The 13,947-nt window shown below is 46.4% G+C and overlaps 1 protein-coding gene across 5 annotated transcripts in view; it reads left to right on the forward strand.

Annotated features, from left to right (window-relative positions):
• YLPM1 (YLP motif containing 1) overlaps positions 1–13,947 on the forward strand; it is a 201,536-nt gene that overhangs the window by 145,702 nt on the left and 41,887 nt on the right. For all 5 annotated transcript variants that reach the window (XR_013623920.1, XR_013623921.1, XM_078781005.1 and 2 more), the window contains one exon: positions 11,327–11,389. Coding sequence is in view for 3 of the 5 variants with exons in the window: in XM_078781005.1 (XP_078637131.1) it covers positions 11,327–11,389 (63 nt within the window). In the remaining 2 variants the exon portion in view is untranslated. The remainder of the gene's footprint in view (positions 1–11,326; positions 11,390–13,947) is intronic.

Below are 13,947 nucleotides of genomic sequence, written 5' to 3' on the forward strand. Positions count from 1 at the left end.
GGAGAGTTTGCTGTCAAATTATATGCTGTAATTGCAAGTTTAGCTCCCCTGGTCTCTTCATTCATTCTTTTCAGTCTTGTCAATGTTTATGATGCTCTAAATTACAAGTTGGGATTACAAAGCTGATGAAAGAGTCTATTCAATGGACCTGTGCCTCATGACATCACGGAATATGGAAACGTTGCTTGCAACGCATTATGGGATTGCTTGTGGAAAACTGGTTGGTTGGATGCCATTGTTATTAGATACTGAGGTGTGTGAAGTGTGACGTTGAAATGCATTACAAAAAATCGGGTTTGATATTCTGAGGGTGAATTGTTGCCCCCCCCCCCCACCCCCCTCCCCCTCCCCCCACCCCCATCGGGAAGGGTCGTACACGTACAGTGGGAAATGGAGTTATTGACATAAACTGTAACTCCACCACTGGAATGGGGGATTCAGGCCAGTCAAACCGAAAAAGACAATACCCAGGGAGAGACACCAAGGAATTGGGGACATCCTGTGGGAGGAAGGAGTTTGTTCAGTAGATAATGTCAGGTTTACCAGTGGCAGCTTGGATTGAGAGATCTTGTCAAATTGGAGCAAAGACCTAGAATCCCAAGTCTCGAGAGTTGGGGATGCGGAGGAGGCACTTGTTGGCAGGGAGTGTGAAAGAGAGGAGGATATGGGGAAGCTTGAGGATGTGGAATGGGATGTGTGGTGAGGCTGGACGGGGCGGGCGCTGGGAAAGCCGAGAGGGGCAGGCTGCTGGGGAAGCAGGCAGGGGATGCGAAGTCAAGAAATAAAATCGGGGACGGTGAGTGAAGGAAGCAAAGAGGGGGTTGGGTGAGTCAGATGTGGTTCCAATTTCTTGGAAATGGTTTATTGACACAGGACTGGAAGTTGAGGAGCATAACACCCATCCATAAGAAAGGCTGCTGAGAATCACGACCCAATAATCTTTACATCGGTTGTCAGCAAACTTTGAGAGAGTCTTGTGAGAAATCTCGTAGAGCACATGATGACTGACCTAAGATCTACTTTCAGATTGTCAACATGGATTCATGCCCGACAGATCATGCACCATCAAGTTACAATGTGCGTTGGAGGAGCTGACTGTCGTGCTCGTCGAAGGAGATCTCGGTTTACTTGGTACCACACAAACGGATTCTCAGCACCTTGGGTTGAGAGATCTGTCAAATTGGAACAAAGACTTGTAATGTTGAAAAGATAGGGAAGAGGCTGCTGTCTGACTATCTGAGGGATGTCACGGCAGAGGATCGAGTCATCAGCAATTATAATTTATCTTCACGAAGTGCTCCACAAGAGGAATAGTCAGAAAAATATCTGGAATGCATCCACTGTTTTGCTCTATTTTTATTTAGTGGCAAATGTATCCAAATTTCATTTCTGAAGTTGATTGGAAATTTGTTGTCTCAGTTTGTTTTCTCCATCTGGTTCTATTGTTGATTTAGCCAAACAAAAGAAAAGATAGCACCAATACAACACAAAATGAGGGCGTTCAGAGAACACCTGACCACCCGAGTAGTCTTGAGAGAAAGGACATGGGAAGGTCTTTTCATGGCCGCCGTCAGAAGGTGTGGCAAATTTGATTGGTCGACATGGCGTAAAATCTTTCCCAAGTACTGCACTGCTAAACTGGAAGTTTTTGGAATTACAAACAAGGTGATTTGTGTTGTATCATGTTCAAATATATAATTCAGTTGAAACAAAACAAATTTTAGAGGCTGTCGGGAAAACTCCCCTCCCCCATCTTTTTGCAAGTTTCCCGCCGTTTATGCACCATCTTTTACACCAGCTTATTTTACATGTTAAATTAGTTATTCTTGCCTATTGTTTGTGTCCTATATGACGCCCCATAAAAACTAAGTTTCCTGTTTGGAATGGTTTTTTATTTTCTTTAATTGCCAGACAGGCAGAGTGAACCAATTACTGAACACCACTTTTTGTGTGTGGGATAATTACCTTCATTTTACATCATTCCAATTAACTTGGATGACTTTGTTATTCCGATTCATTACAATTATTTATGCAAAGTATCATGTTACATTTCAATTATGCAAAGTATCATGAATACTCTATTTAATGTGATGCAAAATACTTCATTTTGTCTTCAAATAATATTGGGCCTTAAACTGAGGATGAAACGGGTCCATGAACTGTTTTCTGCTGTAATGAGTAAGTCGGCATTCCTGTTATTGTGACAGAGACTGGAATTCACCAGATATTTAGTGGTGAAATACAATTAATATTTCGACTTTATTGTTAGGAAACGATCAACAATATACAACAACAACAACATGCATTTTAAAGGCCATTTTCCCTGCTAGAGCGGGGGTTAGCCTTGCGGTCCCCATGACAATCTTCTCCATTTTGCCCTATTTTCTGCATCTCTCCTTGTTAACCCCCTTGCCCGCATTTCTTCTTCCACCATCTTTAGCCAAGTCTTTCTCGGTCTTCCCCGTCTTCTACTTCCTTCTACATTCATTTCCATCACTCTTCTCAACCAGTCACTTTCATCCTTCCTCAACACATGACCAAACCATCTCAACCTGTTCCTCTTCACAGCATCAATCACAGGCTCTATTCCCATCATCTTTCGCAATTCATCATTTGTCTTCCTCTCTCTCAACGATACTCCGCACATCCGTCGAACCATTCGCATTTCCACCCTTTCCAACCTTCGTTGCTGCTCTACGTTCATTACCCATGTCTCGCTCCCATAAATCATAACACTTCTCACACATGCAGCAATTGCAGCATACACCTTTCCCTTCAGCTTCAACGACACTCCCCTCATCATCAGCACGCCACTCAATTCCCGAAACTTCTTCCATGCACATCTCACTCGAGCAACCGTTGCCGAGTCTGATCCACCTTCTCCATTCAGCATGTCTCCGAGGTAGCAAAATGTTTTCACACCTTCCAGCTTCACGCCGTCTCCAAGATCCAACTCAACATTTCCTCCATCTGCAGCTCCCTCTGTGCACACCTTACATTTGAATGTAGCTGCCACACTGGTTAATGACCCTCTCAGACCACTGCATTTTTGATGAACCCACTCAGCGCACATTGTACATTAAATGGAGTTCACTCCGACACCCTTCCTACACACAGCACAGGGCCACTTCCCAGATCTTTCCACCTCACCACATGCTTTACCACTTGCCATCACCTTCGTCTTTCCGATATTCACCTTCAGACCTTTTGTCTCCATACATTCCTTCCACGTGTTCAACTTTTCCTTCAGTCCATCCATACTTTCCGCAATCAACACCAGATCATCTGCATACAACAACTCCCACGGTAAACCCTCCTTTACGTTCTGAGCCAGCACCTCCATCACAGCTACAAATAGTAGTGGACTTAGTACCGACCCCTGATGCACTCCCACCTTCACCTCAAACTCACCACTGTTCCCGTCCTTCGTCCTTACAGCTGTGCGCGCTCTTTTGTACATTGCCATCACTACTCTGATCAACCATTCCTCCACTCCTAACTTCCTCAATGCCCATGTCAATACTTTGCGTGGAACCCGATCGAATGCTTTCTCCAGATCAACAAACCCAAGAAACAACTTCTTCCTCTTCTCCATGTACTTCTCCTGCAACTGCCTCACAATGAAAAGCGCATCTGTCGTTCCTCTTCCTGGCATAAATCCAAACTGCATTTTGTTGATCTTCACTTTCTTCCTTATCCTCCTCTCCAACACCCTTTCCAATACCTTCATTCCATGCTCCAATAACTTTATCGCTCGGTACGAGCCACACTCCAGAGGGTCACCTTTCCCCTTGTATAGAGGGATGAGGGTACTCAGTTCCCAAGCCACTGGAATGCGGCCTTCTTTCACCACCAGATTACAGATCTCTGTCATTCTCTTCACACCCCAACTTCCTGCTGCCTTCAACATATCTCCCACAACTCCCGTCGGCCCTCCCGCTTTTCTACCCTTCATTGCTTTTATCGCTTCCTCAACTTCCTTCTCAGTTATCTTCTCTGCCGGTCCTAAAACTGGGTTACTCTCTATGTTGCCATCCCATTCATTCTCTGTATTCAACAGCATTTCCATATATCTTTTCCATCTTCCTTTAATTCCATCTGGGTCGACAACGATTTGTCCCACTTCATCCTTCAAGCAGCTCACCCCCATCACATCACACCTCTCTTTCGCTATCTGCTTTGCAATCCTGAATACTGCTTTCTGACCCTCTTCCGAATCCAAGCGTTCTCCGAACATTTTCCTGCATGCCTCCTGCGCCTTTGCTACCTCTTTCTTTGCAGCCTTCCTGGCTGCCTTATAACTTTCATGCTCTGCTGTTTCTGCTCCCGTACCCTTCGCCTTCTGCCACTCCTTGAACTTCTTCCTCTTCTCGTCAATCCTCTTTCCAACTTCATCATCCCACCACCATGTTTCCGAGTGCCTCGGTGGTCCTTTTGTCCATCCACATAACTCACCAACGGCTCCCAACAGACTAGCTTTCATTGACATCCAACCACTTTCAAGCTCAACCACGTCATCCTCGACCCTACTCAGCCTCTCTTTTAATGCCTCCCTTACTGTCACCTCTTTCAACCTCCACACCTTCATTCTCGGTTGGTACTTCACCCGCCGAGCTCGCCTCGCACCTTTCACCCTTACGTCGCAGACAACCAAGTGGTGCTGTGAAACAGCCTCCTCCCCCGGGATCACCTTTGTGTCTCGGAGGTGCCCCCTATCTCGCCTACGCACCATCAGGTAGTCAACGGTTGTCGTCGACCCACCTGACGTGTATGTAACAAGCTTATTATCCTCTTTCTGGAACTGAGTATTACAAATCAACAAATCAGGTCCATCAGCAAACTCCAAAATCCTTTCACCTTCTCCATTTCTCACACCATATCCGTAACCCCCATGAACTCCGTCAAAACCATCCATACTCCTTCCCACATGTCCATTTAGGTCTCCTCCTACCACAACAACTTCCTCATCTTTCACGTTTTCCATCAGCTTCTCTATCGCACACCAGAACTTGTCCTCTTCATCGCTCCGACCAACCTGCGGAGCATATCCCGAGATGACGTTCACCAAGAGCTTTCCGATCATCATTTTCACCATCATCAACCTATCACTCACTCTAGTCACACTCACCACACTGTCTACAAACTCCTCAGAAAACAGGACACCAACACCATTCACGCCCTCCGGGCACCCTTGCCACGCAAACTTGTATTTCTGTCCCTGCCTACCCTTCACCATTCTCACACCACTTCCCTTCCATCTCGTCTCTTGCACACAACATATGTCCACTCTTCTTCTGACCAATACTTCCACCACTTCTCCTGATCTCCCTGTCATTGTCCCTACATTCCATGTCCCAAACCTCAGAAACCGATCTCCACTTCGGGCTGTACCCTGCCCACATGTAGTTGTAATTGTCATGGTTCTCTTTTTGAGGCAATGTTTTTTTTGTTTTTGTTTTTTTTATGGCCGGATGCCCTTCCTGACGCCAACCCTCTTAGTCGCCTCTTACGACACGCAGGGATACGGCGTACCTATTCTTATCCAGGGTACACACTCAACGATCAACAAACGATCAACAATATGGCAAACAAAATAAATATAAAGGCCGGTCATCATGAGCAAAGTAATAGCACATTGCGCAGAACAACTGGCCCAGTCTTGATAACTGCCCCACACACAACAACTGGTCCAGTCTCAATAACTGCCCCACACACAACAACTGCCCAGTCTTGATAACTGCCCCACACACAACAACTGGTCCAGTCTCAATAACTGCCCCACACACAACAACTGGCCAGTCTTGAAAACTGCCCCACACACAACAACTGGTCAGTCTCGATAACTGCCCCACACACAACAACTGGCCCAATCTTGATAACTGCCCCCACACACAACAACTGGCCCAGTCTCAATAACTCCCCCACACACAACAACTGGCCCAGTCTTGATAACTGCCCCACACAACAACTGGCCCAGTCTGGATAACTGCCCTACACACAACAACTGGCCCAGTCTCGATAACTGCCCCACACACAACAACTGGCCAGTCTTGAAAACTGCCCCACACACAACAACTGGTCAGTCTCGATAACTGCCCCACACAACAACTGGCCCAGTCTCGATAACTGCCCCACACACAACAACTGGTCCAGTCTCGATAACTGCCCCACACAACAACAACTGGTCCAGTCTCGATAACTGCCCCACACAACAACTGGCCCAGTCTTGATAACTGCCCCACACACAACAACTGGTCCAGTCTCGATAACTGCCCCACACACAACAACTGGCCCAGTCTCGATAACTGCCCCACACACAACAACTGGCACAGTCTCAATAACTCCCCCACACACAACAACTGGCCCAGTCTTAATAACTGCCCCACACACAACAACTGGCCCAGTCTCAATAACTCCCCCCCCACACAACAACTGGTCCAGTCTCAATAACTCCCCCACACACAACAACTAGCCCAGTCTCGATAACTGCCCTACACACAACAACTGGCCCAGTCTGGATAACTTCCCCACACACAACAACTGGCCCAGTCTCAATAACTGCCCCACACACAACAACTGGCCAGTCTTGAAAACTGCCCCACACACAACAACTGGTCCAGTCTCGATAACTGCCCCACACACAACTGGCCCAGTCTTGATAACTGCCCCACACACAACAACTGGCCCAGTCTTGATAACTGCCCCACACACAACAACTCGCCCAGTCTCGATAACTGCCCCACACACAACTGGCCCAGTCTCGATAACTGCCCCACACACTACAACTGGCCCAGTCTCGATAACTGCCCCACACACAACAACTGGCCCAGTTTTGATAACGCCCCCACACACAACAACTGGCCCAGTCCAGATAACTGCCCCACACACAACTGGCCCAGTCTCGATAACTGCCCCACACACAACAACTGGCCCAGTCTCAATAACTGCCCCACACACAACAACTGGCCCAGTCTTGATAACTGCCCCACACACAACAACTGGCCCAGTCTTTATAACTGTCCCACACACTTTGTCCTGTCACTCTTCAACACTTGTGCACGCTATTTTATGTGGTGTATGAATTAATAATAAAACAAACATTCTGAGTATTGTGCTGCAATACATGTCCCCTACCAAAGTTCAAAGTGCCATAACTTTGTCAAAAATGATCAACAACAACAACATGCATTTTAAGGCCATTTTCCCTGCAAGAACGGGGGTTAGCCTTGCGGTCCCCATGACAATCTTCTCCATTTTGCCCTATTTTCTGCATCTCTCCTTGTTAACCCCCTTGCCCGCATTTCTTCTTCCACCATCTTTAGCCAAGTCTTTCTCGGTCTTCCCCGTCCTCTACTTCCTTCTACATTAATTTCCATCACTCTTCTCAACCAGTCACTTTCATCCTTCCTCAACACATGACCAAACCATCTCAACCTGTTCCTCTTCACAGCATCCATCACAGGCTCTATTCCCATCATCTTTCGCAATTCATCATTTGGCTTCCTCTCTCTCAACGATACTCCGCACATCCACCGAACCATTCGCATTTCCACCCTTTCCAGCCTTCGTTGCTGCTCTACGTTCATTACCCATGTCTCGCTCCCATAAATCATAACACTTCTCACACATGCAGCATACACCTTTCCCATCAGCTTCAACGACACTCCTCTCCTCGTCAGCATGCCACTCAGTTCCCGAAACTTCTTCCATGCACATCTCACTCGAGCAACCGTTGCCGAGTCTGATCCACCTTCTCCATTCATCATGTCTCCGAGGGAGCAAAATGTTTTCACACCTTCCAGCTTCACGCCGTCTCCAAGATCAAACTCAACATTTCTTCCATGTGCAGCTCCCTCTGTGCACACCTTACATTTGAACGTACCTGCCACACTGGTTAATGACCCTCTCAGACCACTACATTTTTAATGAACCCACTCAGCGCACATTGTACATTGAATGGAGTTCACTCCGCCACCCTTCCTGCACACAGCACATGGCCACCTCACCACATGCTTTGCCACTTGCCATCACCTTCGTCTTTCCTATATTCACCTTCAGACCTTTTGTCTCCATACATTCCTTCCACTGGTTCATCTTTTCCTTCAGTCCATCCATACTTTCCGCAATCAACACCAGATCATCTGCATACAACAACTCCCACGAAAACCCTCCTTTACGTTCTGAGCCAGGCCCTCCATCACAGCTACAAATAGTAGTGGACTTAGTACCGACCCCTGATATACTCCCACTTTCACCTCAAACTCACCACTGTTCCCGTCCTTCGTTCTTGCAGCTGTGCGCGCTCTTTTGTACATTGCCATCACTACTCTGATCAACCATTCCTCCACTCCTAACTTCCTCAATGCCCATGTCAATACTTCGCGTGGAACCCTATGGAATGCTTTCTCCAGATCAACAAACCCAAGAAACAACTTCTTCCTCTTCTCCATGTACTTCTGCAACTGCTTCACAATAAAGAGCGCGTCTGTCGTTCTTCTTCCTGGCATAAATCCAAACTGCATTTCGTCGATCTTCACCTTCTTCCTTATCCTCCTCTCCAACACCCTTTCCAATACCTTCATTCCATGCTCCAATAACTTTATCGCTCGGTACGAGCCACACTCCAGAGGGTCACCTTTCCCCTTGTATGGAGGGACGAGGGTACTCAGTTCCCAAACCACTGGAATGCGGCCTTCTTTCACCACCAGATTACAGATCTCTGTCATTCTCTTCACACGCCAACTTCCTGCTGCCTTCAACATATCTCCCACAACTCCCGTCGGCCCTCCCGCTTTTCTACTCTTCATTGCTTTTATCGCTTCCTCAACTTCCTTCTCAGTTATCTTCTCTGCCGGGTCCTAAAACTGGTTTACTCTCTATGTTGCCATCCCATTCATTCTCTGTATTCAACAGCATTTTCATATATCTTTTCCATCTTCCTTTAATTCCATCTGGGTCCACAACGATTTGTCCCACTTCATCCTTCAAGCAACTCACCCCCATCACATCACACCTTTCGTTAGCTATCTGCTTTGCAATCCTGAATAACGCTCTCTGACCCTCTTCCGAATCCAAGCGTTCTCCGAACATTTTCCTACATGCCTCCTGCGCCTTTGCTACCTCTTTCTTTGCAGCCTTCTTGGCTGCCTTATAACTTTCATTCTCTGCTTTTTCTGCTCCCGTACACTTTGCCTTCTGCCACTCCTTGAACTTCTTCCTCTTCTCGTCAATCCGCTTTCCAACTTCCTCATCCCACCACCATGTTTCCGAGTGCCTCGGTGGTCCTTTTGTCCATCCACATGCCTCACCAACGGCTCCCAACAGACTATCCTTCATTGACATCCAACCATGGTCAAGCTCAACCACATCATCCTCTACCCTACTCAGCCTCTCTTTTAATGCCTCCCTTACTGTCACCTCTTTCAACCTCCACACCTTCATTCTCGGTTGGTACTTCACCCGCCGAGCTCTCCTCGCACATTTCACCCTTATGTCGCAGACAACCAAGTGGTGCTGTGAAACAGCCTCCTCCCCCGGGATCACCTTTGTGGCCCGGAGGTGCCCCATATCTCGCCTACGCACCATCAGGTAGTCAACGGTTGTCGTCGACCCACCTGACGTATATGTAACAAGCTTATTATCCTCTTTCTGGAACTGAGTATTACAAATCAACAAATCAGCTCCATCAGCAAACTCCAAAATCCTTTCACCTTGTCTATTTCTCACACCATATCCGTAACCCCCATGAACTCCCTCAAAACCATCCATACTCCTTCCCACATGTCCATTTAGGTCTCCTCCTACCACAACAACTTCCTCATCTTTCACGTTTTCCATCAGCTTCTCTATCGCACACCAGAACTTGTCCTCTTCATCGCTCCGACCAACCTGTGGAGCATATGCATTTGTCAAAAATGATTGAATTTGCAAATTTATGCACGGTTGATGCTGGTTTTCAATCTTGATCTGAGGTATGCTGAGACACAAGTGTGTCACGCCTAGCCTCGCTGATAAGCCCGCAAGGTCGCTCTGTGGAGCAGCCTGCACGTATTGCAGTGTGAATTATATAATTACCAACTCATGGTCTGAGGTACTAGCGATTCAAGAGATATCCATTTTTAATATATATTTTCGTTTAATTAACGGTATCTGCCAAACCACGTGACATATCGCAAATTCCAAAAATACATTTTAGTAGACTGACATGCTGTACAGATATGTGAAGTTTCCCCTCGATTGGATCAAAAATGAGGGAGGGGCTTGGTTTTAAAAGTTCATGCTTAAAAACGTCATAACTCTGAAACCATGTGACGCATGACGTGAAATTTGATCTCAATCGGTCCTATTATTGCAGAGAAAATCATTTTTAAAGGAAATTAAAACTTAAAACGGCACTGAGTTAAGGATCATCAGAATTATCAGAATTACCAAAGTTCAAAGTGCCATAACTTTGTCCAAAAAGATCGAAACGTCGTGAAGTTCGAACTTGATCTGTAACTTATCATGAGGAAACCATGTACCAAGTTTGAAATCATTAGCATTAAGAGTTTTGAAAAAAAGTCCGGAAAACTGTTCTTTGCGTGACGGACTGACAGACGGAGGGACGGCGTGCAAACCTATAGTCCCCTCCGGTGTACACCGGTAGGGGACTAATAACGAGGGCGAGAAGCTTGTCCCCTATCGACATGATATTTTCGAGTCCAAAAAGGACATAACTGAAAAATTGGTGAAACGGCCTGAAAGTCGATCGTGTTCTGTAACTTATCATGATAAAGCCATGCACCAAGTTTCAGTTGAATATAAAGGTTATGGGGGGAAAATCTTAAAAAACACAGGTGGGACGGACGGCGGACAGACAGACAGACGCAGAGGAAATCTATATTCCCCTCCGGTGAAATCAGCAATGAACTAATAATAATCATCATCATATATCAACCCAAGTACGATGTATTTGTATGGTGGAGTTTTACTTTTGGAACCAATAAACCCGCAGTGTATTTTTACATTGATCAAAAAGTTCATAGTGCAGCTTCTCTGTGCATTCATACCTTTTGATACCATGACGCACTGCGTAAGTCTGACAGGATGTTAGCGCACTTGCCTCTACACTGATTGATCTGGGTTCAATCCGCTGCCCGACTATAAACTGCCAGATTGATGCGTCACGCGCTGAGTGTTGCATCACAAGGTGTGCCGTTTCTCGGATGATCGTTAGAGCTGGGTGTCCTGTCCTTTGCTTTAATTGGTGGCCTGTTATTGCACCGCTAGAACGAGAGCACCATCGACAGAAGCAGCACATGCATCACACTTGGTCCTGTCTTTACAGATTGTGATAATAATGCGAGGACTACCGGGCAGTGGCAAAACGCACGTGGCCAGGCTTATCCGGGTGAGTTTCATATTTTGTGTTGTTTCTTTTCCAACAACAACTTTTTCTAATTTCCTCTGAAGTGAATTTTTTTGGAAATTTCACTTTTACTGGGATATTTAAAGCTTCCTGAACTGGATGGGAATGGTTTGAATCGTCGTGTTTCTATTTTCAGAAGTTCAATGCTGTAATTTTGTTATTCTCAATAAATATTTTATTACTAAATGTATTGTTGACCTTTCTCTCTTTCGTGCATCATCCTCTCATCTTTTGACAAACTTCTTTGGTTTAAGGAATCTCTAAAAATAACTGATTTGTTCGGTTTTACAAGGATTTGTGGAATGACTCTCTTTTTGCTGTGTACATTCGAGGCTCGTGGAATGGCTGGCGGACTTCCTCTCTAGTCGTAGTCAACGTGTGGCCCTGAATGGGTTTCTCTCATCTCCTCTTCCTGTTCAGGCTGGAGTTCCCCAAGGCAGTGTTCTGGGCCCTGTGCTTTTTCTGGTCTTCATCAATGATCTCTCTGACTCTCTTGAAAATCCTCTCTATCTCTTTGCTGACGACTCTACTCTCTGTCGCTCCATTCTTCATCCCTCAGATCAGCAGTCTGCAGCCTCCTCACTCTCTGCAGACCTTGACAAAATCACAGACTGGGCAAACAAGTGGAACATGTCTTTCAATCCTGACAAATCTCACACTCTTACGTTGTCTCTCCGAAAAGACCGACTGGACAACCCTCCCATCCACTTTCTGAATAATCCTCTCCAAGAAGTTCTGTCACTCAAGCTTTTGGGTCTCACTATCTGCCATGATCTTTCCTGGAAAAACCACATTTCAAATCTGGCCTCCAAAGCCAGTCGCCGACTGGGCATCCTCCGTCGTGCGAAGTCCTTCCTTGGCACACCTGAGCTCCTCACCACATACAAGGCTTTCGTCCGCAGCTCAATGGAATACTGCTCTCCCCTCTGGGCTGGTGCTCCTGCCTCACACCTAGCTCGCCTTCGCGCTGTTGAAACCAAAGCATTCAGAATCATTGGAATCTCCCGCGATGAAGCTAACTCCAAGGGCCTCTCACTCACTCACCGCAGGCAGGTTGGTGGTCTTTCCGTCTTCTACCGACTCCTCTCTGGCCTTGCCCCCCCAGCTCTCTCCGGGCTCTGTCCCGCAAATATTCCTACAGGTCGCACAAGATCTGCCTGCAACCCTCTTTTGGTTAAACTGCCAAAATCAAGACTCTCTGCTCACCTTCACTCTTTCATTCCTCTTTTCTCCCGCCTCTGGAACAAACTCCCTGACTCTCTTCAATCCCACTCCACCCTCCAAGTCTTTAAAACAGCTGTTCACCACCATCTCTTATCTTCCCCCATCCAAAACCTTGATCTTTTCTACCCCCGCTAATTTCACCCCAATTCCACTTTTTGAAATACCAACTTCTGTCCGGGAAGTCCTTGGTGTCCTTGTGTTTTATACTTCTCCCACCCCCCTCCCTTCCCACGCCTCCTCCCCCCAAGCCCCCTCCCTCCCACACATCTCCCTGCTCTCAAATGTTGTGGTTGTGTGCTTCCCCTTCTCTCCCCATCTTGTCTTCCGCTCCCTCTTTTTGTGTATTTTGTTTGTCTGGTCGATATGTTTGTGAAGTAAATGTTAGCTCTTTCACGAGCCTCGATTCAGTATACAAAAAAAAAAAAATGGCTATAACACCAAATGGACCATGACCTTGCTGATATTTGGAAGTTAGCTCATTGGTCAGTAAGTAAGGGGATCAGTTTTCCACCTTTTAAATGGAATGCTGTGTTGTTGGCTGATTTCCAAGGAGATGGATGATGATCTACGGCAAATGGGCGAAAAGAGCAGAAAGAGTAAGTGCTTATGAGGTTCTTAGGATATGTGCCGCAGATCAGGTTCTAAAGATATGTGAGCTGATGCCGTCAAGCTCAGTAGCAGAAGTCAGAGTTGAGTGTTGCCAGAAACTTCTCCACCTTGTCAGGTCCAGAGGACACAGAGTGCAGGAGCTGGGTAGTAGAAGAGGAGGAGGAGGAAGAAGAAGAGGGATGCAGTAGTCGAGGGAAGATTAATATATGGGAAGAAGAAAAGTAATCCTTCCCATTAGAGAAATTATTTCTATATATGGAAGAAGAAAAGTAATGCATCCTATTCTTCTTCTCCAAAACAGGTAAGGATATTTAAAGAAAACAAAGACAGATACCAACATCAGTAGAATGGGTTCGGGACACAAGATTTTGAAGCAAACACAGAATTGAGGCATTCGGCCATCTTTCCACCCTCCATTTGAAGAGTGGGAAGGGATGGAAGGGGAGCATACACCAGAGGGCAGAGCATACTCCACAAAGCACGGAGGGCAGAGGATGCAAGTCTAGACAAGGTGCCACCTTAACGAGGCATCACCAGGTTTTAGAGGAGGGAGACAAGTTTGAAAGTTCATTCTTGAGGTTGGACAGATGGTGAGAGTGGGCACACACCTGTTGTGGGCTTTGTGAAAGATCTGAGGTTGCCTTTGGTCGGATTTGATTTCCTGGAAGAGAAGGCCAGGTGCTTCAGGGGCAGCTGCCTTACCACAG

Source organism: Myxine glutinosa, chromosome 6 (assembly GCF_964187855.1).
Source record: "Myxine glutinosa chromosome 6, kmMyxGlut1.1, whole genome shotgun sequence".
In the NCBI taxonomy this organism is placed as follows: domain Eukaryota; kingdom Metazoa; phylum Chordata; class Myxini; order Myxiniformes; family Myxinidae; genus Myxine; species Myxine glutinosa.